Source organism: Balaenoptera borealis (assembly GCF_965194805.1).
Source record: "Balaenoptera borealis genome assembly, chromosome: 20".
In the NCBI taxonomy this organism is placed as follows: Eukaryota; Metazoa; Chordata; class Mammalia; order Artiodactyla; family Balaenopteridae; genus Balaenoptera; species Balaenoptera borealis.
This window is the reverse complement of record NC_138879.1, coordinates 39776929-39804924: the sequence shown is the minus strand read 5'-3', so window position 1 is coordinate 39804924 and position 27996 is coordinate 39776929. Positions and strand designations below refer to the sequence as shown.

The following is a 27996-nucleotide window of genomic DNA, read 5'->3' as shown; positions in this document are numbered from 1 at the left end:
TGTTAAGCAGATATATTTATTAAAAATAATGCTAATGTAGTCCTGGGGCACATTGATTCCAACAGGGTGTTTGTAGCAGATTTCAATATAATTACTTAACAGCTAAATAATAAAGGCTTGTTTTTTTAACTTACAGAGTCACTAAATAATAGGGGGAAAGGAAAGAGGGCTGATCCAGTAGAGATTGACACCGGTATCAATGTTCCCTAAGCATGTGTTTGGTCGGCAGCCTTGGGCAAAGCTTGTATCTATCTAAAGGGTTAATCAGGGCCCAAAGTGATTTTTGCACTGAGCTCCTCCCATGATGCCAAAAGGCATGGGATTGAGAATAGAGCAGAACCAGTTTATTAAACTGTTCAAATTGTTAAAAATGATTAAAAGCCAGTTAAAGATTTTCATAAACACTATTCCAAAATGTTAGTTTTAAAAATGTCAGTAGCTGTGTAAGCATTCCCCTTACGTTCCTCCCCTCCCTCTCTCTCTCTTAAGATAGACATGAACACCCAGTGTAAAAAACACTTCAGGGAGAACCAAAAGTCAACCATTTGGAAAGAAAGGTGAAGAGGGGAGCAGACGCGTGCAGCAGATGCTGGTACTGCTCGAGGGGCTGCTGATGCAGGCTTTGGTGACTTATATCCCCCAGTAAGGCATCAGGTGTCGGGACTCCTTCTCGTAAACGTCTGGAACTACGCCATAAGGTGTCTGTACCATTTTAACTGTCGACTTCCCAAAGAGCTGGCGCTCGTAGTCTATCAGCTGCCTCCAGAAGCCCACGTTGGGCCTGATGATGGGCCTCCGGGCTTTCACCCAGGTGTACGCCTCCAGCAGGCACACGTTGTGGTATTTCATCAGGTACGCGATGCAGAGCGTGGCCGAGCGGCTGACCCCTGCAGCACAGTGCACCAAGGTGGCCCCGTGTTTCCTGCTCACGCTGTGGATCTTGTCGGCCACGGTGTCAAAGTATAGTCCAATGGGGGCATGAGGCATGTCAGCCAGAGGCACTTTAACATATTCAAACTGGGGCCAGTTGAAATTGGGGATCTCGATGGTAGCATTAACAATGCAGGTGATGCCACGAGCCTGGAGGAGGTGCCGGTTGGAGGCTACACTGCCTCTGCCCAGGAAGAGCGAGGAAGTGATTTGAGCGATGCCTCCTATGTCTCCCTCAGAAATCATCCGAGGGGCCATGAGAGTCCGTGGTAGCGTGCTGTGACCTCTGGAGCTCATGAAGACGCCAGCAATCACACTTGCATCATTGGAAGCAAGACCAGAGTGTTTGTTTTGTTTTCCTCCACCAAGGAACTGGAAATTACAGTCACTTTCCTGCAAAATACAGGTATATGTCAGTACATTAAATGCTACTGATTCATCACAGCCTTCTGCAGTGTTTGTGGAATGGGAAGGTGAAAGTATTAGAAATGCTTATTGTCTATAATAGTGTGTTCTTTCCAGGACATAGACAAATCATTTTCATCGATTAACAAACAGGAAAAGTAGTCTAAGATGCCAATATGCAAAACCAATGTAAAAGCACTCTGGTGATTTTTTTTTTTTTTTAAAGGCACTAAATAGAAAGTCAACCTATTTTAGGAAAAGTTAAAGACAAAAGGAAGCCCAGCTAATCCCTGAACAACAACCTTGCAGGGTCTTGCTCTTATTGAAGGGAGTGGTATTCCCTGGTAATCAGGAAGAAATCAGAACTTGTGATCCTTTCTGTGGCCATGTTCTTTCATATACTTCTTGCCTACCTCCACAGCTATATGATGGCCATATTTTCCTAAACCTAAATCTAGACATAGAGATCGTACATAGATTATACTTACAAAGTATAAAAACGATATCGCTTTAGGTAATACATCCAGTACATGGCCTTTGTGGACTAAAGAGATACTGAATTGGATCAGTTACAGAAAAGCCAGGATATATGGTCACCTTAGCCCTTTATAATTTAAAAAATAGCTAACTCTATCATATTTGTGACATTTGAATACCTGTGCTATGTCATTTCCATGGAAACAATCCTAGGCAATTTGAAGGCCATGGTCTCAAAAATTCATTCGTCTAAGTTAATGAGCATTTTAGCTGACCTGACCCTGGGTGTGGCTAAATAACTTCACCTTCCTCAGCCAATTCTAAACTCCAAGATGTATCCCACTGGCTTAAGAGGTGTTGGAATTAAAATTTAACATTTGAACATCTATATTCTTTCATTAGTACAGTGGTTATTATAAAAGACATTCAATATTATATAGTCTTTCATACCACTTTATAGACTGTGCCCTCTGAGAAGTGTGCCTATCCCCACCCAGGGTACTGTAGGGATGCCCACAGTGATTTCAGTTAGACAAGACCATCCCCGGTTCCACAGACTGGTGGTGCTGGGGCTACTCACTTGAGGAGTCTGATTACTCTGGAGTCCTGCGTCTGGAAAGTCCTAAGTGAGTGAGTGGTGATCAGAGTGGATGCAACTCAGATCTGCAGAAAGACAAAGAGGCAAGAATATGGTCACTCAGGAAGTTCAAAAGAATTCCTCCTGAGTTTTTACTACGAAATTGGGTTTGACTGGAATAAATCTAGGAAGTGGAAAGCATGTTAAATATAGCTCCATGTGCCTTTAAAGAATGTGCCAGTAAGAAGTATCAACCCAAGTCTCAGATTTTTGTTAATGACACATAACCCATGGTGTGAAAAATATTAAGTGCCGTTTTGGCCACAACCAAGATGAATTTGAGAGGAGATTCAGAGACTACAACATACTGAAATGTAAGGCTCTGCTCACGGGGCCAGCAAGAGATGCAGAGCAAGCTGGAATCTCTTCCCTGTGCCCACAGTCCACCTGGCAGTGTGGGACTGTGTGCAGCGTGCTAGATGCTACAGTGGGTGCAGCAGCCGGGCCAGGTGTCCGCAGCCAGCCAGCTGCGAAGAGCCGTGCTGCAGAGGTGGCTGCAGCTATGAACGTCAACTACAGGAGGTGCTGGTGGTGGAGAGCAATTTGAAATTGCTTTCATTTTGTATTCTCTTCCAGGTTGGCCCTCTTATTTACTCATTTATGTAACAATATGAGCACCAATCAGTATCATTAAAAATGTGTTCCTTCCCCAGTGGCATGCAAATCAATGAAGTCAGAACACACCCTCACAAAATATAACTCAAAATGGCTTAAAGACTTAAATATAAGACATGACACCATAAAACTCCTAGAAGAGAACACAGACAAAAACATTCTCTGACATAAATTGTACCACTGTTCTCTTAGGTCAGTCTCCCAAGGCAACAGAAATCAAATGAAACCATAAACAAAACGACAGCCTACAGACTGGGAGAAAATAGTGGCCAATGATGCCACTGACAAGGGCTTAATTTCCAGTATATACAAACGGCTTATACAACTCAACAACAAAAAAAAACACAATTGAAAAATGGGCAGAAGACCTAAACAGACTGCTCCAAAGAAATACAGACGGCCCATAAGCACATGAAAAGATGCTCATCACTGCTAATTATTAGAGAAATGCGAGTCAAAACTACAACAAGGTACGACCTCACATCAGTCAGAATGGCCATCATCAAAAAGTCTACAAATAACAAATGCTGGAGAGGGTGTGGAGAAAAGGGAACCCTCCTACACTGTTGGTGGGAATGTAAACTGGTGCAGCCACTATGGAGAACAGTGTGGAGGTTCCTCAAAAAACTGGAAATAGAGTTGCCATATGATCCAGCAATCCCACTCCTGGGCATATATCCAGACAAAACTATAATTTGAAAAGATACACACACCCTTATGTTCATAGCAGCACTATTTACAATAGCCAAGACATGGAAACAATCTAAATGTCTATCAACAGATGAATGCATAAAGATGTGGTACATATATACAGTGGAATACTACTCAGCCATAAAAAAAGAATGAAATAATGCTATTTGCAGCAACATGGCTGGACCTAGAGATTCTCATTCTAAGCGAAGTCAGAAAGAGAGAGACAAATACCATATGATAACACTTATATGTGGGATCTAAAATACAACACACATGAGCATTATCTCTGAAACAGACTTACAGACCTAAAGAACAGACTTGTGGTTGCCAAAGGTGGGTGGAGGGGAAGGATTGGGAGTTGGGGATTAGCAGATGAAAAGTATTATATACAGGATGGATAAACAATGAGGTCCTACTGTATAGCACAGGGAACTATATTCAATATCCTGTGATAAACCATAATGGAAAAGAATATAAATAACTGGAAAAAAAAGTGTTCCTCCCCCGTATGTCCCTCGGCCTTTCCCACATAACCACTGCACTTAAATTTTCATTTGTTTACAGCTCTGTTGAGACATAGCTGACATACAATTTGATGTACAACTTGATGAGGTTTGACACATGTGTACACTCAAGACACCGTGACCTCAAAATGATAAACATATCCGTCACCCCCAGAATTTCCTCATGCTCCTTTATAATTCATCCCTCCCTCACCCTCTAGCCCCATTCCCAAGCAACCACTGATCTGCTTTCTGTCACTACAGTTTACATTTTCTAGACTTTTATAAAATGGAATCATACAATGTAGGGTTTTTCTGTTTGGTCTGGCTTTTCACTCAGCATAATTATTTTCACATTCATCCATGAAGCTGTGTCTATCAACAGGTCATTCCTTTTTATTGCTGACTAGTATTCCATTGTGCAGATACAACATGGTTTATCTCTTCACCTACTGATGGAAATGGGTTGTTTCTAGTTTTAGATTAGTACAAGTAAAGTTGATGTAAACACTCATGGGTAAGTGTGTGGATATATGCCTTCCTTTCTCTTGGTTAAATACCTAGGAGTGGAAGGGCTGAGCCCTATGACGTGCATATTTAACATTTTTAAATAGTTTTTAAAAAAATAGTTACAGCTTGCAACCTAAGAGGCAGGCTTCTAATTAAACACACATATAAGGGTCTACTGTAAGCCTCTCCAAAGACCTCACAGGGCAGGCACTGTCTTTGCGCTGTCCCTCTGCTGTGTTCCAGAGCACCAGTTTCTCGGAGAGTAGCTTCTATGTGTGTCTGGCGCCCTGGCTTCTGTGGCTGCCACCCAGGGGACACCTTTTGATCACCTAGCTCTGGGGACAAACACAGTTCTTGGCTGGCTACTAACCCTGGGGCACAACACAGACAGCCAACTGAAACACACCCTCAGTCTTTCTGTGAAAGAGGCCTATTTGCTTTTCCCGGAGCTTCAGCCTAAGGGGCCAGCTTCTGCTTTGGCACACTCTGGGGACAGAGGCCAGTGGACGCCATCTATGTGTTCACCCTCTGCCTCATTCCAAGTCTCTGGTATCTTCCAGAAAGGAACTTGTATACTCATCTGGTATCCTGATTTTTGTCACTGCTGCCCAAGGGACACTTCTAGATCACCTCTGCTCTGTTAGACAGTAGGACTTAACTGCTAGTCATCCCACAAGACTGTATATTTACATACTTTAAAAGCTGGTGACTGAGACCCTTCCCTATAGAATACTGACAGGTCTGGGCCCACCTGCAACTACTGGAAGCCACTAAAAATAAAATAGTCTGTTTGGACAATCACAAAGGTTTGAGAGACAACCAAGATTAAGGCAGGGTTGAATGGTAAGATTCATCTCCTACACAAGGTCACTCCTCCAAGACTGGGAGAGGTGGCTTTTTTATCTAATGCACAGAAACCAACAGGGAGAGTCTAAAATTAAGATGAAAAAGTAGAGGAACATGCTCCAAATGAAAGAACAAGATAAAACCTCAGAAAAAGTCATTAATGAATGGAGATAAGTGATTTACCTGTTAAAAAGAGTTCAAAATCATGGTGATAAAGATGCTCACTTAACTCGAGAAAAGAATGAACACAGAACTTCAACAAAGAGACAGAAACTATAAGGAAGTATGAAAAAGAAGTCACAGAGCTGAAAAATACAATAACTTAACTGAAAAATACACTAGAGGGGTTCAACAGCAGACTAGATGACAGCATAAAAAGGATCAGTGAACTTGAACACAGAGCAGTAAAACTCAAACCACTGGAGCAGTAAAAAGAAAAAAGAATGAAAAAAAGTGAAGATTGGTTAAGGGACTTATGGGATAACATCAAGCAGACCAACATTTACATTATAGGGGTCCGAGAGAAAAGGGATAAAAACGTCCCTGACCTAAGGAAGGAAACAGACATCCAGATCCAGAGAGTTCCAAATAAACCAAACCCCAAAGATACCCACACCAAGACACATTATAATTAAATTGTTAAAAGTAAAAACACAAGAGAATTTTAAAAGCCAGAAGAATACAACTAGTTATGTACAAGGGAACCCCCCATAAGACTATCAGCAAGTTTTTCAGCAGAAACTTTCCAGGTCAGAAGGGAGTGGCATGATATATTCAAGGTGTTGAAAGAAAAAACTTCCAGACAAGAATACCAGCAAAGCTGTCATTCAGAATTTAAAGAGTTTTCCAGACAAGCAAAAGTTAAACTGGCCTTACAAGAATGAACGCAACTTATTAAACCTGAAAATAAAGGCCACTAATTAGTAACAGGAAAACATATGGAAGTATAAATCTCACTGGTAGAGGTAACTACAGTATACTTTAGAAAAATATAATGCAAAGGTGGTATGGATTAATTACTCATACAACTAGTATGGAGATTAAAAGATATAGTAGTAAAAATATAATAATTAAGGGATATACAAGATAAAATGGTGTAATTAAGGGATATACAAGATAAAATGGTATAAAATGTGACATAAACAAAAATGTGGGGGATGGAGGAGTAAAAATGTGCTTTAGAATGAGTTTAAACTTAGACTGTTATAAGTTGTTACGTGTGAGCCTCATGGTAATCACAAAGTAAAAACCTATAGCAAATTCACAAAAGATCTAAGAAGAAAAGAATCTAAGCATACCACAAAGAAAATCATCAAACCACAAAGTAGCAGAGCAAGAGAAGAAAGGGACAGAGGAATTACAAAACAGCCAGAAAACAATTAACCAAATGGCAGTAAGTACATACTTATCAATAATTACTTTAAATGTAAATGGACTAAATTCTGCAATCAGAAGACAGAAAGGGGCTGAATGGATTTAAAAAAAAAAAGACATGCTGCCTACCTCAGATATAAGGATACACACACTCACTTCAGATGTAAGGACACACACAGACTGAAAATGAAAGGATGGAAAAAGATATTCCATGCAAATGGAAGCCAAAAGAAAGCTGGGGTAGCTACACTTAGACAAAATAGACTTTAAAATAGAGACAAAGAAGGGCATTACATAATGATAAATGGGGTCAATCCAACAAAAGGATAAAATAGTTGTAAATATTTATGCACCCAACATCAGAGCATCTAAATATATAAAGCAATATTGGGACTTTCCTGGTGGTCCAGTGGTTAAGACTCTGTGCTCCCACTGCAGGGGGCACGGGTTTGATCCCTGGTCAGGGAACTAGGTTCCCACATGCTAAGATCCTGCATGCTGCACCACACAGCCAAAATTTTTTAAAAGTAAATTAATTAAAGCAATATTAACAGACCTCAAGGGAGAAACAGACAACAATACAATAATATGGGACTTTAATACCCCATTTTCATCAATGCATAGACCATCCAGACAGAATATCAGTAAGGACACATCAGCTTTAAACTACACATTAGACCGGGTAGACTTAACACATATATAGAGAACACTTCATCCAAAAGCAAGAAAATACACATTCTTCTCAAGTGCACATGGAACAATCTCTAGGACATATATTAGGCCACAAAACAAGCCTTAATAAACTTAAGATTGAAATCACATCAAGCATCTTTTCGAACCACAACGGTCTGAAGCTAGAAATCATTACAAGAAGAAAACTGGAAAATTCACAAATAAGTGTAGATTAAACAACATGTTACTGAACAACCAATGGGTCAGAAAAGAAATCAAAAGAGAAATCAAAAAAATACCTGAGACAAATGAAATTGGAAATACAGCATACCAAAACTTACGGGATGCAGGAAAAGCACTTCTAAGAGGAAAGTTCATAATGATAAATGCCTACACATCAAGAAACAAGGAAGATCTCAAATAAAGAACCTAACTTTAGGGACTTCCCTGGTAGCACAGTGGTTAAGAATCTGCCTGCCAATGCAGGGGATATGGGTTCGATCCCTGGTCCGAGAAGATCCCACATGCCGCGGAGCAACTAAGCCCATGCACCACAACTACTGAGCCTGCGCTCTAGAGCCCTCGAGCCACAACTACTGAGCCCACGCTCCACAACTACTGAAGCCTGCGCACCTAGAGCCCGTGCTCTGCAACGAGAAGCCACCACAATGAGAAGCCCACACACCACAACGAAGAGTAGCCCCCGCTCACTGCAACTAGAGAAAGCCTACACACAGCAATGAAGACCCAACGCAGCCAAAAATAAAATAAATGAATTATTTTTTTAAAAAAAGAACGTAACTTTACACTTCAAGGAACTAGAAAAAGAACGAATACCCAAGTCAGTAAAAGGAAGGAAATAACAAAGATCAGAATGAAAATAAATAGAAACTAAAAAGACAACACTGTAGAAAAGATGAATGAAACTAAGAGAAACTCTTTGAAAAGATAAAATTGGCAAACCTTTAGCTAGACTCACAAAAAAAAAAAAAAGACAAGGACTCAAAATCAGAAGTGAAGGAAGAAATTTTACAACTGATACCACAGAAATACGAAAGATCATAAGAGACTACTATTAACAATTATACACCAAGGCTGAATCATGAAGAAAAAGAAAATCTGAACAGACCAATAACTAGGAAGAAGATTGAATCCATAATCAAAAACCCCTCAACAAACAAAAGTACGGGACAGTCAGCTTTTCTGGTGAATTCAACCAAACATTTAAAGAATACATACTAGGGACTTCCCTGGTGGTCCAGTGGTTAAGACTCTGTGCTCCCAAGGCAGGGGGCCTGGGTTCGACCCCTGGTCAGAGAACTAGATCCCGTATGCCGCAACTAAGAGCCTGCACAACGAAGATCCCATGTGCTGCAACTAAGACCCAGCACAGCCAAATAAATTTTTTTTAAAAAGAAAAAGAATACATACTGGGCTTCCCTGGTGGCGCAGCGGTTGAGAATCTGCCTGCCAATTCAGGGGACACGGGTTCGAGCCCTGGTCTGGGAAGATCCCACATGCTGCGGAGCAGCTGGGCCCGTGAGCCACAACTACTGAGCCTGCGCGTCTGGAGCCTGTGCTCCGCAACAAAAGAGGCCGCGATAGTGAGAGGCCCGCGCACCACGATGAAGAGTGGCCCCCGCTCGCTGCAACTAGAGAAAGCCCTCGCACAGAAACGAAGACCCAACACAGCCATAAATAAATAAAAATTAAAAAAAAATAAAAGAAAAAAAGAAACTCAGCTCCTGCTCATGAACCTCACAGAGATCTTCTACTCTGATATTAGCTGTCTCCGGAAAAAAAAAAAAAAAAAAGAATACATTCCAATCCTCAAACTCTTCCAAAACACAGAAGAGGAGCAAACACTTCCAAACTCATCCTACAAGGCCAGAGTTACATTACTACCAAAACCAGACAAGGGCACCACAAGAAAAAAAAAAATTACAGGCCAATATCTCTGATAAACATAATGGGAAAATCCTTAACAAAATAGCAGCAAACTAAATTCAACAATATACTAAAAGGATCATACACCATGATCTGGTGGAATTTATCCCATGGATGCAAGGATGGTACAACATCCACAAATCAATCAATGTGATACACCACATTAAGAAAAGGATAAAAATCACATGATCATCTCAATAGGTACAGAAAAAGCATCTGACAAAATGCAACATCCATTTATGATAAAAACTCTTAACAAAGCAGGTATAGAGGGAACATACCTCAACATAATAAAGGCCATATATAACAAGTCCACAGCTAACATCATACTCAGTGATGAAAAGCTGAAAGCTTTTCCTCTAAGATCAGGAAAGAGACTGGGATGCCCATTCCTGCCACTTTTATTCAACATGGTATTAGAAGTCCTAGCCAGAACAATTAGTCAAGAAAAAGAAATAAAAAGCATTCAGATCAGAAAGGAAGAAGTAAAACTGTCACTATTTGCAGATGACATATTATATATAGAAAATCCTAAAGACTGGACACACACAAAAAAAGAACTAATCAATGAATTCAGTAAAGTAGTATACAAACTCAGTATACAGAAATCTGTTGCATTTCTATAGGCTAATAATGAACTATCAGAAAGAGAAATTAAGAAAACAATTCCATTTAAAACTGCATCAGGAAAAATAAAATATTTAAGGAATAAATTTGACCAAGGAAGTGAAAGACCTGTATACTGAAAACTGTAAGACATTTATAAAAGAAACTGAAGAACACACAAATAAATAGAAAGATATATTTGGTGCTCATGAACTGGATTAATATTGTTACAACAATATCCATACTACCCAAAGCAATCTACAGATTCTGTGCAATCCCTATCAACTTTCTATCAAAATTATCAAATGCCTAACAAATGGCATTTTCACAGAAATAAACAATCATAAAATTTGTATGGAAACAAAAAGTCCCTGAATAGCCAAAGCAATCTTGAGAAAAAAGAACAAAGCTGGGAGGCATCACACGCCCTGATTTCAAACTATATTACAAAGCTATAGTAATCAAAACAGTATGCCATCAGCATAAAAACACATAGATCAATGAAACGGAATAGAACCCAGAAATAAACCCATGTGTATATGGTCAATTAATTTACAACAAAGGAACCAAGAATATACAATGGGGAAAAGGACAGCTTCTTCAATAAATGGTGTTGGGAAAACTGAACACCACAAAAGAATGAAACTGGACCATTATCTTATACCATACAAAAAAAAAATAACTCAAAGTGTATTAAAGAGTTAAATGTTAAGACCTGAAACCATAAAACTCCTAGAATAAAACATAGGATGTGATTGGGGCTTCCCTGGTGGCACAGTGGTTGAGAATCTGCCTGCCAATGCAGGGGACATGGGTTCAAGCCCTGGTCTGGGAAGATCTCACATGCCGCGGAGCAACTAGGCCCATGAGCCACAACTACTGAGCCTGCGCGTCTGGAGCCTGTGCTCCGCAACAAGAGAGGCCGCAATAGTGAGAGGCCCGTGCACCACGATGAAGAGTGGCCCCCGCTTGCCACAACCAGAGAAAGCCCTCGTACAGAAACAAAGACCCAACACAGGCAAAAATAAATAAATAAAAGAGAGAAACAAAGAAAAAAAAAAAACCACTCCATAAAAAACATAGGAGGTGATAAGCTCCTTGACACTGGTCTTGGCAATGATTTTTTGGATTCGGCAACAAAAGCAAAAATAAAAAAGTAGAACTAAATCAAACTAAAAAGCTTTTGCTTTTGTTTAGGAAACTAAACAAATGAAAAGACAACGTATGGAACGGGAGAAAATATTTGCAAATGATATGAACAATAGGGGTTAATATCCAAAATACATAAACAGTGTGTATAATTCAAAAGCAAAAAAAAACCCCAAACAATCTGATTTAAAAATGGGCAGAGGGGGGGCTTCCCTGGTGGCGCAGTGGTTGAGAACCTGCCTGCCAATGCAGGGGACACGGGTTCGAGCCCTGGTCTGGGAAGATCCCACATGCCGCGGAGCAACTAGGCCCGTGAGCCACAATTACTGAGCCTGCGCATCTGGAGCCTGTGCTCCGCAACAAGAGAGGCCGCAATAGTGAGAGGCCCGTGCACCGCGATGAAGAGTGGCCCCCGCTTGCCGCAACTGGAGAAAGCCCTCGCACAGAAACGAAGACCCAACACAGCCATAAGTACATACATACATACATACATACATACATAAATAAAATTAAAAAAAAAAATGCACAGAGGATCTGAATAGACATTTTCCCAAAGAAGAAATACAGATGGTCAACAGGTACATGAAAAGGTATTCAACATCACTAATCATCAGGGAAATGCAAATCAAAACCACGATGAGATATCACTTCACACCTGTTATAATGGCTATTATCGAAAAGACAAGAAATAACAAGTGTTAGCAAGGATGTGGAGAAAAAGGAACCCTTGTGCACTGTTTATGGGAATGTAAGTTGGTGCAGCCACTACAGAAAACAGTATGGAGAGTCCTTGAAAAGTTAAAAATAGAATTACCATATGATCTAGCAATTCCATTTCTGGGTATTTATCCAACAAAAATGAAAACACTAAGTCAAGAAGACATATGCACCCCCATGTTCACTGCCAAGACATGGAAACAACCTAAGTGTCCATGGATGGATGAACGGATAAAGAAAATGTGGTATATATATATATACACACACCATGGAATATTAATCAGCCATAAAAAAGAAGGAAATCTTGCCATTTACAACAACACAGATAGATCTTGAGAGCATTATGCTAAGTGAAGTAAGTCAGAGAAAGACAAAGAGTGTATAGCATCAGTTATACATGGAATCTTTAAAAAAAAAAAGAGCTCATAGATACAGAGAACAGATTGTTGGCTGTCAGAGGTGGGGGCTAAATGGGTGAAGGAGGTTAAAAGATACAAACTTCCAGTTATAAAGTAAGTCATGAGGATGTGATGTACAGCATGGTGACTATAGTTAATACTGTACTGCACATTTGAAAGTTGCTAAGAGAGCAACTTAATCTTAAAAGTTCTCATCACAGGAAAAAAAATTTTGTTAACTATGTATGGTGACAGATGTTAACTAAACTTACCATGGTGATCATTTTGCAATATACACAAATATCGAATCATGTTGTACGCCTGAAACTGACACAACGTTCTGTATCAATTATACCTCAATTTAAAAAATTAAAATAATTCCAGCTTTATACTGCCGTGGTTCTCACACTTGGCATGCATCAGAATCACCTGGAGGGCTTGTTAAAACAGAGTGCTGAGCCCCGCCCCCAGAGTTTCTGATTTAGTAGTTCTGGAGAGGGGCTCTAGAGGCGGCACTGATCTCCCAGCTGACGCTGACGCTGACGCTGACGCTGCCGGCCAGAGGACACACTTTGAGAACCGCTGCAGAGGTGGACGCTGTGGTGTGCCACCCAGATTCCCCTTCAAGACTGAGGCTCTCAGAGTGCAGGTGCCGACGGATCACAAGTCTCTCCCCAGAAACCGCCCTCGCCTGAAGGGAGCTGCCTCTCCCAAGCTTACCACCCCTCGTTTGGGGACCACATCTGCTGACCAATGATACAGAGGTACACAGACATATACAGGTGAAATTGCATCACGAAGACGAACAAGGAAGTAGCCGCATAAGGAAATGTGTGCGGATGTGAGGGTCAGATATGCATGGAAACGGGCAGAACTTTATAAGAACAGCCTGGGGCTTCCCTGGTGGCGCAGTGGTTGAGAATCCGCCTGCCGATGCAGGGGACACGGGTTCGAGCCCTGGTCTGGGAAGATCCCACATGCCGCGGAGCAAGTAGGCCCGTGAGCCACAACTACTGAGCCTGCGCGTCTGGAGCCTGTGCTCCGCAACAAGAGAGGCCGCGACAGTGAGAGGCCCGCGCACCGCGATGAAGAGTGGCCCCCGCTTGCCGCAACTAGAGAAAGCCCTCGCACAGAAACGAAGACCCAACACAGCCATAAATTAATTAATTAATTAATTAAAAAAAAAAAAAAAAGAACAGCCTGTCCTGCAGCACAGCGCAGTCTCATGCCACTTCCAAGTCTTTCCCTGGCAGAATCCTAATAGTTTAAAAAGCAAAGTCACCGTGGTAATAAACACACAAAGTTAGGCTTTTGAACTGCTGGTGAAAACTCCATCCTCAGTGTGGAAGATGCTAATCAAATTTCCAACCAGGTTATCTAGTTACTGTCTAACTAAGAGAGACTCAGTCTTGTGGTCTCCCAAATAATTATCATTTTGGGAAAGCCACTTGCCCTCCTGAGGCCTGTGTCCCAGGCTCACTGGCCTTTTCAGCAGAAAGGTCTTCATCAAGGGTCATGGGTAAGTGATGGGTGGGCTGAAAGCCTAGCTTACTCAGTTAACTCCCATTCGTCGGGCAGTGATAGGGTGCTTGGCGCTGCAGGGAAAAGAACGCAGATTGTGAGTCCTCAGGGCAGAATCCAAGTGAGACAGACATGATGCTCCCTCCCTGCTGCTGCTAGCCGGTCTCGTGCCAAAAACCTGCTTAAAATGCCAAAGCTGAGTCCAAGGTTTAGAAAAACAACTTCTGCCAGAGAACACTCAGAGGGCACAGATATACAGATGCTCCTCTGACCAACACTCCCGACCCCTTTTACAGATCGAAAAATACAAGGTTCAGAAAGAGTGAGATGATTTCAACTTGGAGAAGACAAGTCACAGAGCCAAGAAAAGATCCAAGGTGTCTGGATCCCTTGCTCAAGCCCACACAGCGCTTCTCTGTGCCTGTGCGGGGGTGGCTGCAGCCTCACTACCTGCCCTACAGGACTCCCACACCACCAGCACCTTCAGTGCATGAGGGGCCTTAGATCTGCCTAAGCAGGACATGTTCAAATGCTACACACAGAGAAGACTGACCCCAAATGGGCTGCTCCGGTTTCTCCTATTGACCAGAAGAGGGAAATACTGCCACAGACAGGTACACCTTTCAGGACCCAGAACGCTCTCCTGATAGCAGAGGGACCTCAGCAAGGAGCAGTCCCAGAGTAGCCACAACAAGAAGCCCTAGTTTGCTTCATTTCTAAGATTAGCAGATTCTGATCATAATGAATAAAAGAAAACATGCATATTACATCACATGTGTGTCAAAATCAACTTAGTGAATGTGTACAGGAAAACAGAGAAGGATATCTATTAGGAGAGTAAAAGACTGACCATGGGCTTCCTTGGTGGTGCAGTGGTTAAGAATCTGCCTGCCAACGCAAGGGACACAGGTTCGAGCCCTGGCCCGGGAAGATCCCACATGCCGCGGAACAACTAAGCCCGTGCGCCATAACTACTGAGCCTGAGCTCTAGAGCCCGCAAGCCACAACTACTGAGCCCACGTGCCACAACTACTGAAGCCTGCGCGACTAGAGCCCGTGCTCCACAACAAGAGAAGCCACGACAATGAGAAGCCCGCACACCGCAACGAAGAGTAGCCCCCGCTCGCCGCAACTAGAGAAAGCCCACACACAGCAATGAAGACCCAATGCAGCCAAAAATAAATGAATTTATTTATTTATTTATTAAAAAAAAAAAAAAAAAAAGACTGACCATGTTTGAGGGATCAATGATTGCAAGATGCCCTCTGAGTGACAGCACCACTCCCACTGCAGCACACTGGTCTCTGGGACAAGGATGACCAGAGAGAACACCAAGGAATGTCCATGTCGCTGTCCATGGTGTTCAACTCAGCCCTCCCAAGTTGCTCTGGCAGCTGCATTTACTTCTTGGAGGGAAAAATGCTTTCCTGGCCAGGGGAATGGGGGTGGTGTGAGGTGAAAGACAAAAAAGAGGAGGTGTCCTAAACCAACCCCAGAGAGGTGTTTTTTGTTTTTTGGGTTTTTTTTTAACAAGTTATAAGAAATGTCAGGGATGATGCTGGTCTCTTTGAATAACGAACATCAAAGTGCTAAGTGCTAAATAAAATGCAGAATTAGTGTCTACCCAGTGGGCCTGTAATCTCAATAATGCATAAACTATTAACAACTGCCTGCTCCCTGCACTGGAGAGCTCCTGGAATGTGGCACCTGCGTCTACACCGGCAGCAGGTGCAGAATTGCTACCTGGAGTCACAGTCTATTCAGAGCACCCATCCCACTGCCACAGAAGCTACTTTTTTTTTTTTTTTTTTTAATAACAAAAATCACTAGAATCAGGAGTTAAAGAACTGAAATTCTATCTACTGCTTTTTCTCCTCATGTTGAATAAGCAGAAAAATGGCCACAGTGGTGCTAGAGATGACCATGTAAAATGATCTAAGATATTTTCAGCTTTAGGGATTTCAGAGGTTCGCAGTATATACTGGAGGCCTACGTTGTTTTTATTTTTTAATACATGAAAAGCCTACACAATCACATTTTCTTCTTCCATTAAAGTAAATGTTTATCTAGTTCTTTAAAAAAAAAAAAAAAACTCTTAAAGTCACCCTTTTTAAAAGAGAGGTGGGCTTCCCTGGTGGTGCAGTGGTTAAGAATCTGCCTGCCAATGCAGAGGACACGGGTTCGGCCCTGGTCCACAACTATTGAGCCTGCACTCTGGAGCCTGCGAGCCACAACTACTGAGCCCGCATGCCACAACTACTGAAGCTCGCACGCCTAGAGCCCATGCTCCACAAGAGAAGACACTGCAATGAGAAGCCCGCGCACCACAACGAAGAGTAGCCCCCGCTTGCTGCAACTAGAGAAAGCCCACGCGCAGCAACAAAGACCCAATGCACCCAAAAATAAATAAAATAAATTCATTAAAAAAATAATAAATAAAAATCAGTGTGGCAAAATTCAAGGGAAAAAACTTTCTGATAAAACATTAAGAATAGGGACGTCCCTGGTGGTGCAGTGGTTAAGAATCTGCCTGCCAATGCAGGGGACATGGGTTCGAGCCCTGGTCCAAGAAGATCCCACATACCGCGGAGCAACTAAGCCCATGTGCCACAATTACTGAGCCTGCACTCTAGAGCCCGCGAGCCACAACTACTGAGCCCATGTGCCACAAATACTGAAGCCCGCGCACCTAGAGCCCTTGCTCCACAACAAGAGAAGCCACCGCAATGAGAAGCCCACGCATTGCAACGAAGAGTAGCCCCCCTCCCCACAACTAGAGAAAGCCTGCACGCAGCAACGAAGACCCAATGCAGCCAAAAATAAATAAAATAAAATAAATTTATTTTAAAAAAAATTAAGAATAGAATTTAAGTATTGAGTTATATTCATGTTAAAATAAAATGAAATAAAAGATATTAACAAATTGTTCTCAGTTATCTGAAAAGCTTTAGTAATTTGCTGAAACACCTCAACATCTTACATTTGGAGGAGGGGTTGTTTTGCTTTTCCCACCATATAATTTCACTGATAAGATGGTTGGAAAGAGGATAAATACACATAATACACATAGAACTAAAGAATCTGAGAATCACCATTTTAGTTTGGCCACATATATTCCCCCAGTGTGTAGCTGTAGAGCAACTGCCTGTGTAGTCGTGACCTGGCTGACATCTCAGTATCCTCATGTGGACCACCAGCCCATGAACTGAGCCTAACAAAGGCTGATCATTTTAAGACACTAGCCAGCTGCTGGATGGAGAATATACCACAGTCCAAAGGAGGACACAGAGAGTCCACTTGATGAGAGCAAGGAAAAAAAGCATGCTAATAGTGACAGAGATGCACATTCTTTAGAAGTTTAGTTCCATATGATAAATTCATAGATTCTCATGTTGGAAACAGAATAAGTAGAGAGAAGAGCCTATGAATAACTAGCTATAAAAGGTGAACGTATGTATTTATTTGGGTATCAGGGGGCAATCTGTTTACATTTAGAACTGAGTTTTTTAATCTGGTCCTCATCCATCTTGGTGTTTAAGTTACTTGTCACTCATTCACACAACGGCATTTACTGAGTTCATGCCATGTGTTCAACATTATTCTAAGTGCTGTTGGGGACTGTGGCAGAATGTACTGGCAAAAAATGGCCATAACAATACCCTGCATCCCCCATGACCTTCTTACAACGTGACCAACTCAACCAAAAGAGAACAGGAGAAATGACGCTTCAGAGGCTAGATCATAAACATGTCAAACGCCTCTCCCTAGTCTCTTGAGACTTGCTCTTGGAACCCAGCTGCCATGCTGTGAGGCAGCCCAAAGAAGCCGGGCAGAGTCACCATGTGGAGAGGTCATATGTGGGTGTTACAGCCAGCAGCCCACCGGAGATCCCAGCTGATAGCCAGGATCAACTACTAAATATGTGAGTCAAGACACTTCAGTGTTTCTAGCTCCCAGCCATTAAGTCACCCCCAGACACTGTGGAGCAAAGACAGGTTGTCCCCACTACATGAGGTCCAAATTCTTGACCTACGGGAATCTCTGAGCAAACACACAGATTCCTGTAGGTCAAGAATAAAAATGATTTTTATACCACTGAGTTTTGGAATGGTGTGCTATGCAGCAATAGTCACTAGAACAGGGATATAAAGTAACAGAAGACATCACCCTGTGCTAGGATTTTATCATCTTCAAGAAACGACACAAGATACACATATAAAACAGATGAGGACTTCCCTGGTGGCGCAGTGGTTAAGAATCTGCCTGCCAATGCAGGGGACACGGGTTCAAGCCCTGGTCTGGGAAGATCCCACATGCCGTGGAGCAACTAAGCCCGTGCATCACAACTGCTGAGCCTGTGCTCTAGAGCACACAAGCCACAACTACTGAGCCTGCGTGCCACAACTACTGAAGCCCGCACACCACAACTACTGAAGCCCGCATGCCTAGAGCCTGTGCTCTTCAACAAAGAGAAGCCACCGCAATGAGAAGCCCGTGCACCACAACAGAGTAGCCCCTGCTCACTGCAACTAGAGAAAGCCCGTGCACAGCAACGAAGACCCAACGCAGCCAAAAATAAATAAATATTTTAAAAAATGAATAAAACAGATGAATAACAATTATAGACAAACTAACAATAAGTGAATCAAATGAGTGGTGCAAACAGCAGGTGCTGCAGTAATGCAGAGAAGGCACAGGGTCAAGACAAAGTAAAACAGTCAGTGGCATGGAAGCAACCTAAGTGTCCATCATGGGATGAACGGATAAAGAAGATGTGGCACATATATACAATGGAATATTACTCAGCCATAAAAAGAAACGAAATGGAGGTATTTGTAGTGAGGTGGATGGAGTTAGAGTCTGTCATACAGAGTGAAGTAAGTCAGAAAGAGAAAAACAAATACAGTATGCTAACACATATATATGGAATCTAAGGAGAAAAAAAAAAAAAGGTCATGAAGAACCTAGTGGCAAGACGGGAATAAAGACACAGACCTACTAGAGAATGGACTTGAGGATATGGGGAGGGGGAAGGGTAAGATGTGACAGGGTGAGAGAGTGGCATGGACATATATACACTACCAAATGTAAAATAGATAGCTAGTGGGAAGCAGCCGCATAGCACAGGCAGATCAGCTCGGTGCTTTGTGACCACCTAGAGGGGTGGGATAGGGAGGGTGGGAGGGAGGGAGATGCAAGAGGGAAGAGATATGGAAACATATGTATAACTGATTCACTTTGTTATAAAGCAGAAACTAACACACCATTGTAAAACAATTATACTCCAATAAAGATGTTTAAAAAAAAAAAAAAAAACAGTGGTGCTGAAAACCTGAGTTGTTTGTTTCTTGGGGAAGTGTCTCATAGATTACACTATCATGCTTTTTCTCCAATCCATTTAAAACATGCTGCCATTCTTGCCTTGCAAGAGCCTCCTTATTTTTGAGATTCCAAATGAAGAACACTAGCCCTTTTCTATAGCCCCTCACTATTCACAAAGTGTGGTCCAAGGCCCAGCAGCATCAACCTGGAGCTTGAATGAAATGCAGAATCTCAGGCCCCATCCCAGACCTACAGAATCAGACACCACAGCTTAACAAGATCCCAGGTGATCTGTATACACATTAAAGGGTGAGAAGCACAGCTCGCATTAATCCGCCTCGGTCTGTCCCACTGGACTTGCTGAAGCAAACTCGAGCGCTTGTTTTGTTTAAGCCACACGAGCATGTTCAGCCTCTCACAGATTAGCATCATTCTGCTGTCATGGTTCCCAGATGAGGAATCAGAGGTAAATGGAGGTTAAGAGGTTTTTCCAGACTCTACACAGAAAATGAGTAACCCCAATGGGACCAGAACCCCTTCTCCATGAGTTGTCCATTTGTTGATTAGTCATACAATCTGACCACAACAGATCAACTGATCTAAAGACTACCAAAAAGTACACTTCACTGGGGAAGAAAATAAAAACTGAAGAGAAAGAAATTAAGGAACATAAATTTAGTCTGACTATACTTTATCTATAATCTGGATATTCATCTAAAAAATCCTAAACTGCTAAGTCGTATGAGATGGTCTTTGGGTGTGAAAAATCTGATCATCCTGAACCCAGAAAATGCTTGCAAAATTCCACAATCACATTTAAGCTTGTTTGGTGATAAGTGGAAACCAATTTGTGCCACAGCCTATACAAATAATACTTTTAAATCTTCAAAGAGTAAGTGGTAAAAATTAAACATGAATCATAGACTCCTGGTTAAGTGGTGAACTTTGATTTGTATAAGTCAGAACATCTAGACCCAGAGTACTTAAAAAAATCACGTCAGCAATTAAACCCAAGGCACGTATAAGTTTGCCTCAAAATTGCGGAAGTCACTACTGCCCTCTGAAAAGCAGAATTCATGAAATCTCAGGTCCTTTCATAAATAAGATCTCAGTCCTTAGAAGTTCATTATTACTTTAAGGGAGACAAAAACGAATTTATAAATTAGAATAAAGTTCACAGGACTAAGAGCTCAATGGTGAACAGCTGAACACTCTTTGATCATCTAACCATTTGATGTCTCACTAGATATATCAACATTTTTAAAAGTCAAGCAGTGAGCCTCAACTTTCTCCCTGCAGGGACTTCTATATCATACCTCTGGTCCGCTTCCACATTTTTGGTGCTTTTATACCAAATTAACTTCATTTGTAAGCTGCTGATGAATTAACTTCACATTTTTCTTTATAAACCAAAGGCATCTGTAATTATCTATGAGAGTGTCTGAGCAGAATAAGATAACCAGGTAAGTCTCTTGCATTAGCTAGATGCTCCATACCCTTATCCTTGCTGAGGGACAGCAGGCCTCCCGAATTCTGAGGGCAACTGGGTGTATTTGAGCCTCCCTGGAGCAAAGGAAGGAACCAAGTTTTTAGCTAAATAGGAGTCAAGGAACATAGGATCCTGAAGTTATTCCCTTGGCTTTAATTGTCTCCTAAAGAAATAGTCTTATACAAAAAGATAATATACATAGTTCTTTGTAGATTATACTACTAATTACTAGTCTTACACTAAATGAGAATGCAGTGGTCTCTGAACCTCATTCTACTCTTGTTCAAATCAGGGGCCGACAAACTATGGCAGGCGGGCCATGTCTGCTCGGCCACCTGTTTCTGTACAGCCCATGAGGTAAGAATGGTTTATACATTTTTAAATGGTTAAAAGAGAATTCAAAAGAAGAACACTATTTCATGGCACATAAAAACTGTATGAGATTAAAATTTCAGTGTTCATAAATGAAGTTTTACTGGAGCACAGCCATGCTCATTTGTTACATATTAACTGTGGCATTTTCATGCTACAAAGGCAAGCTTAAAAAGGCAAGTTAAATAGCTGCAACAGAAACTGTGAACTTCCCTGGTGGCACAGTGGTTAAGAATCCGCCTGCCGATGCAGGAGACATGGGTTCGAGCCCTGGTCCGGGAAGATCCCACCTGCCGTGGAGCGACTAAGCCCGTGTGCCACAACTACTGAGCCTGTGCTCTAGAGCCCGCGAGCCACAACTACTGAGCCCGCGTGCCACAACTACTGAAGCCTGCGCGCCTAGAGCCCGTGCTCCCAACAAGAAGCCACCACAATGAAAAGTCCACGCACCACAACGAAGAGTAGCCCCCACTCACCGCAACCAGAGAAAAGCCTGCGTGCAGCAATGAAGACCCAATGCAGCCAAAAATAAAATAAGTTAAAAAAAAAAAAAAAAAAACGGTATGGCCCACAAGCCTAAAATATTTACTACCTGACCCTTCAAAGAAAAACATTTGCCAACCCCTAGTTGAAATTATGTTATAAAGCCATCTTAGTATATGGCAAAGGAATATTTTTCCAAGTGGTTCTAAGGACCCTGCATGAGAATCCTGCATGAGAATCACTACGCTGCTGGTCAGAAGGCTCTGGTGGTGCTCTATCTGCCACATCACTGTTTACTAGTTAACAGAAGCAACACCCTCTTGTTGAAGAGTTTTCTCCTGTGGCTCTACAAACTCAAAGACCTAAGGAGTCACAAAGGTCTGCCATGCTCCACTGATGCTGAAACTGTTCTGGGACAAGGCACCAGTAAGCCCAGCAGTTGCATATAAATTTCAGAAGGGCCTTTTTGTCCACTGAGACCTCCAGATGGCAGGGGAAAGCTGACCAAACTGGATAGGAGGTTACTCTCTGTCAGGGTAAAAGCAAGAATGGGAAGTGCTGAGGTGAGCGGGGAGGGCCATGGGCTGCACGGAACAGGACACGGCCCTCGGCACCAGGGCTCCCCGCTCTTCCCTGCAACAGCTGGAAAACAAAGCTCCTCCGTAAATTACAGCCTTTGGAAAAGGATATCACGAAACACAAAATTTCTCCCCCCATCACTCAGATTACGAGGTTCTGACACTACTTTTCATCCTCCCACTATGGGTATCTTTTCTTAAAAACTTCTAATTTATACATATGTAGTTTTTAAAATTATGGTTATTTTAGAGAATCTGAAAAAAAACCCTTTAGTATATGAATAAAAAAGTACTCATGATTTGTAAAGACTGAAAATAGAGCAATTTAGCCATTTTCCAAGATGCCTTACAGAAGAAATTTAAAGGAATTACAAATCTCACATTCTTTGGACTACTGTTCTACCAACCCTCCAACTAAGAAAAAGATCTACTTAGGGGTGTTTTTTTTTTTCCAGATGCTAGTTTATCTTATTATTCAGAGATAATTTCATGATGACAGTTGAAAGGTGTTTTCTAAACGTACAGAATTGTATTTCTGCCCTTAGGATAGAAAGAGACTGTCAGCAGATAACACCAGGCACAGTAGATGCTCAACAAACACCTGAACTTAATAATTTAATAACTGTCCTGACGTGACCTTCCCATCCCTATCCTCTCTCCCTTCCTCTTTCTCTTTCCCTCTCCTTCCCTCCCTCCCTCCCTCTCTCTCACACACACCCCAGCTTTAAATCCAGCTAGCAACACCAAACACAGGCAATTAAAGTTAACCTGGCAACTGTCTACTCAGAAAGCAGGAACTCTCTATCAAACCCGGTACTACTTCTACTGTCGAGTATAAAGGAAGACTTGGAGAAAAGGACACTTCAAAGATTGTAAAAGAAGCATTTATTCCTGTAGCAAAGAAGCTGTGGTTCCTTTGGAATTGCCAAGGAATTCCTGTACTGGTGCCTCTAGGGGATCTGCACGTGTACACAAGCATGTGAGTACTGGTCCTTAAGAGGGTATTTTCACAAGTACTGGCCTGGGTTCCTGCACACATCACACACTAAAGCCAGCACTGCTGGCCTGCACATTCAGAGCTGGGCGCAAGGCAAGTATTCTCCAGCACAATGCAAATCACCACATCAAGGCATCTGGTGGCCCAAGAGGTAAAATTCTTCCAAAACCTTTAAAACTTCTAGGTACTAGACATTTTAATTTTTAATACTTCATTTTGCATATTTAAATTTCCCTATAACTACACATCTGTTTAAAAAAATAAAATCAATGGAAGGATTCTATTGGGTACCTGTCAGCCACATAGAGTGGAAAACCATCTCTGGCTTTGGGTGGTATGTAGTCCAAACCATACAAACTTAAATGTATAAAAATACAGTGGCACATGAAGGGCCAGGGATCAAGCCACCTAGGTGAAATTTATTCATTCATTCAAGAAACAGCCAGACATGTTGTGGTTAAACAGCAAGTACAGTGGATTATAAGTTCAAGGCTGACACCACTGGAGGAATTGGTACAACCACTTTGGAAAACAGGCATCAGCTAGTAAAGCTGAGGATATGCACATCTATGACCAGCAGTATTCATAACTGCCCTGGGCCAGAAACAACCCAGATGTCCATCAACAGTGGAAGACAAATAGATAACCTGTGGTATATTCATAAAAATATGAACTAATTACAGTCACAGGTAACAACATGGATGAATCTTAAAAACTATAATGCTGCAAGAATTTGAACCAAAAAATTATATATGTGTGTATATACATATATGTATATATACACACACTTACATACATATACATATATATGATGTTGACCCCCCGCCCAAAAAATGCATTTACAAGAATACCTACATTAATTCCATTTGCATAAAAGTGAAAAACAGGCAAAATGAAACTATATTGTTTAGGGTTAGTATTTAGGTGATAAAACCTGTAGAAAAGAAAGGAAATGACTTCCACAAAAATGACGCTAGTTACTGGCTGGGTTACCTCTGGGGTAAGGAGAGAGGTGGTCACTGGGAAAGAGTGAGAAGAGGGTACTTCTTGACCTGCAAGATGGTTACAGCTGTTTTCTTTAAAATAATTAAGTTATCCATTTATGTTTTATACCCTTTTCTGTGTGTTATAATTCACAATAAAAAACAGTTAAATAAATACAATGTTGGTTTCCAGTAATTCAGAACCCTTACAATTCTGGCCTATCTGGGGAAAGAACACTTCCTCTCTGAATATCATTACTGGCCTGTCAGCTTCATGAGGCAGGGACCTTATTTGCCTTCTACCCCAATAGTCAGCATTGAACCTTTCGCATGGCAAAAGTCTCAATAAATGTCTAAACTATAAACCTATAAACACTTTTTTTTTTTGGCCGGGCTGCGCGGCTTGTGGGATCTTAGTTTCCCAACCAGGGATCGAACCCGAGCCCTCGGCAGCGCAGAGTCCTAACCACTGGACCACCAGAAACCCATACACTCTTGACGTGAATTTTGTTTTAACTCACCTATCTTCTGAAATTACTGATTTGAACTGTGCCCACATTAACATTTCCCTTTCTCTGTCTTCACCCCAGTCAGGCTTTCATAAATAACTAAAGCTACCATCTTAAATATTCGCTCTGTAAGTTTATACTTAGGTGCTGTTGCTTTAGCAACTCTCTCTGCTTTCCACTCCCTTTTATGCCTCCTCACAAGCAAAGAAAAGACGAACACAGTAGATTTTTTTTTTTTAATGGGGAAGTTTTCATTTGCAACCAAGAGTAACGCCAAGGATCTTAATGATTAACTGTTTTGAAGTTAAAAAGGGGTCATTTCTCCATTGTCTGGAGAAATACTACCATGCTATCAGGGTTAATAAAACTTTACGACCAGATGTACTTAAAACACATGCTACCTGTTCTAGACAGAAACCCAGTCTCTATAAACAGGATTGGTTAATTTTATAATAATTTATTTCAATTTAAAAAGTCACTCGGAAAAAAGAAAAAAGCTAGAAGTTTTCAGACTATGCAAACCAGAAAAAAAAATCACTTTGTGCAAACAGACATTTATGAAAATGCTTAGCAAAGTCTAAAAGAATACACATAGACCAATAAAGATATACGCAGCAGTTACTTTTGGGACAGATGCTCAAAAGAAGGCTTTAATCTTATCTGTAAAGTTTTAATTTTTTTCCAGAGAATGATTAATTCTTGGTATTGGGAAAAAGTATTTGTAATCCACCTCGCCTTAAAATAAAATCCCAATTGCTAAAGAATCTACCAAACACAGTTCCTTCCCTAAGGAGCAACATTTTAAAATGCTAAAGTTTTAAAGCATTTCCTGTACTTACCCACCTGGCCAATTTTTTTATGGTAAGAATATACATTTATACCACTGCATTAAAGAATATTACACAAATCATACCTGCATTCAACCAATGTGAGAGATTTCAGCTAAGAACTCAGCATAGACACGTTGGACACTGACGTTAAAAAGTCTTCGAATGAAGTAAACTGTCTCCCATTTTATGGGGGAAAGCCAAAAATATCAAGCATCTACCTCTCCTCCCCCAAGCGTCAGAAGATGAGTCAGAGCTGGAGGCAGGAGTAGGGCCCATGTGTCAAGCCGCCTGTGCAGGGCTCCTTCCTTCCTCCACCAGGCAACCCTCTGCTCCCACCCACGTCGGGGTCCCTGCCTCAGCCTGTCCCTGATGTGAATTCTCAGGTGCCTCTGGTGAAGACGAGGCGGTTATTCATTCTGGGGGCTCCTCCTTCCCTGCATTTCTAAAGGGAACCTGAGAATGGGGGCCTTTAAGAGTCCACAACAAGTTAACAGTCACCAAATGCAGCTCAAGGAAGTGGAGCTTCCAGACACACTCACACAACTTTGCAAAGAATACAGCACCTTTGTTCCCCTCATTTTAAAGACTAGGAAACACGCAGAGAGCAGCTGTGACTTGTCCAGTATCACTTAACTTTGTGACAGAGCTGAGTCCCAAGCGTGGAGCTGCTGGCAGCCCCACCCTGTGACTTTCAACTGATCTGTACAATCGCAGGGAGTATATTTCAATATTCCATGACTTTTCTGAGTGGCCTCATGGACTAGGAATTCCAGGAACTCTGGTCCATATTCCTTTCAGGTGAGTAAACAATCAGGACTTGGCGTTTTGCTTCCGTTTTCAAATCCGTAAAATGGGACGTAATGCTTTCTACTTACCGCTCTCATAAAACTACACTGAACAGCTAGTTAACATGTGCTAAACGCCCTGAGGTCTTGCTGGATGAAAAGCACAAGGCACTTAAAAAAAAAAAAAAAAAAAATCCCTGCACAGTAGAACTGCATTTTTAAGTCACTCCTCCTTCCCTTGCCTCTGGGATGCCCAGTTACCATAACACTGGCTGGCACCATTGGAAACATCCACCTAAATAAAATATAGTTATACAATCCACTTAAGGCAGCTACATACAGCATGCAACTCCTCTTGCACACAGACAACTACTCAACTTCGCTTTGGAGCAAGGGTACTTAGGAGAAACAAAAAGACATGTTAGCGCTGTGCTCACCAACCCACCACCGCAGAGAAACACTCAAGTTGAATACTTGGCATTGCTGAAAGTCAAGTTGCTTCTACCAACGCACCAGAAACCTTTGGAAGATGCAAAAAGCCGCCGACGCTCCCGTGGCTCGGAGCGGGCGAATGGTGGCGACGGGGTGAGAAGGCAGAGAGGCCATGGCTGGACCGCAGAGCAGAGGGGTCAGGGAGGGGGAGGGGAACAGAAAGGATGCTCGCGAAGGAACCAGAGGGCTGGGACCCCGGCCCAGGCGTCGCCGCAGTGGGGGAGCAGCCGGGGTGGCGGGGGGGGATGCGCGCCGAGAGCCCGCGAGGCGGGGTCGGGCGGTGAGGAGGGGGCGCTGCGTTGGGCGCCGGGCCTCTCCTCTCCCCGCCGCCCAGAGGATGCGAGAACCGCCGGGGAGCAGATGGGGGACGCCGGCACAAAGTTTCCAGAGACCACGTTCGCGCAGGCCCTCGGCCAACCGGTCCGGCCAGGGCCCCGGGGCCCAGTCAGTGCCAAGTCCCGCCCGCCCGCTGCCCCCCGCCCGAGCCCGCGGGCCCCATACCGGCTCGCCCGGGCTCGCGGCTGACGCTCTTCCCTCCTGCGCTGCTCCCGGCTTCTGCGGGCTGGCCGCCGCGCGCGCGCCCCTCCTTCTCCCCTCCGCCCGCGCCCGGGGCGGGCCGCGCGCACGCTCCCTGCGCCCCACCGCCCTCTCCCCAGGCGGGGCGGGCGCTCGGGGCGGGGGCGGGGCCTCGGCGCTAGAGGCACGCCGCGCGTAGCGGGGCAAGCCGGGGGGGGGGAAGCGCGGAGCTGCGGGCGGCGCGCGTGCGCACTGTGCCCTCCGCCGCCGAGTGGGGCATCCGGAGCGCGCCCCCGGCTCGCACCCCCACAGCTGCCGCGGCAGACCTCTGCTCAGGGGGCCTTTGTTGTGTCCTCATCTGTGTCTCAACATACGCCTCCGCTCCTTCCCCACTTCAGCGTCTACCTACAAACTGGGTTTGGGCGTGGGTGCAGGGATGGTGAACTAGGGTACTTTCTGGATGTGAGAGGATTAAAGGCAAGAAAACAATACAAATGTAAAAGGTGTGAAGACTGCAATTAGTGACTCATCTCCGCCTCTCCCCCCACCACCACCTTCGGTCCTGCAAGGGAGAGCCCAGGAGCTGGGACCAAAGAGTGAAGGGGAAATAAATCTCATGGCAACTGTTGGATGAATTTTG

General features: G+C 42.9%; 1 protein-coding gene across 7 annotated transcripts; it reads right to left on the bottom strand.

Annotated features, from left to right (window-relative positions):
• Positions 1-2: 2 nt before the first annotated feature.
• Positions 3-27497, bottom strand: DUSP14 (dual specificity phosphatase 14). 7 transcript variants are annotated; one of them, XM_082373997.1, is made up of 3 exons: positions 27342-27497; positions 2393-2475; positions 3-1379 (listed from the first exon to the last, which is right to left on the bottom strand). In XM_082373997.1, exon 3 carries the CDS (start codon positions 1225-1227, stop codon positions 631-633), a length of 597 nt encoding a protein of 198 aa, XP_082230123.1. In that variant the 5' UTR covers positions 1228-1379; positions 2393-2475; positions 27342-27497; the 3' UTR covers positions 3-630. The 7 variants fall into 7 exon arrangements, with proteins under 7 accessions (XP_082230123.1, XP_082230119.1, XP_082230120.1 ...); XM_082373993.1 differs by having other exon boundaries at positions 3-1323; XM_082373994.1 differs by lacking the exon at positions 27342-27497 and adding an exon at positions 26786-27289 and having other exon boundaries at positions 3-1323.
• Between the last annotated feature and the right edge of the window lie 499 nt (positions 27498-27996).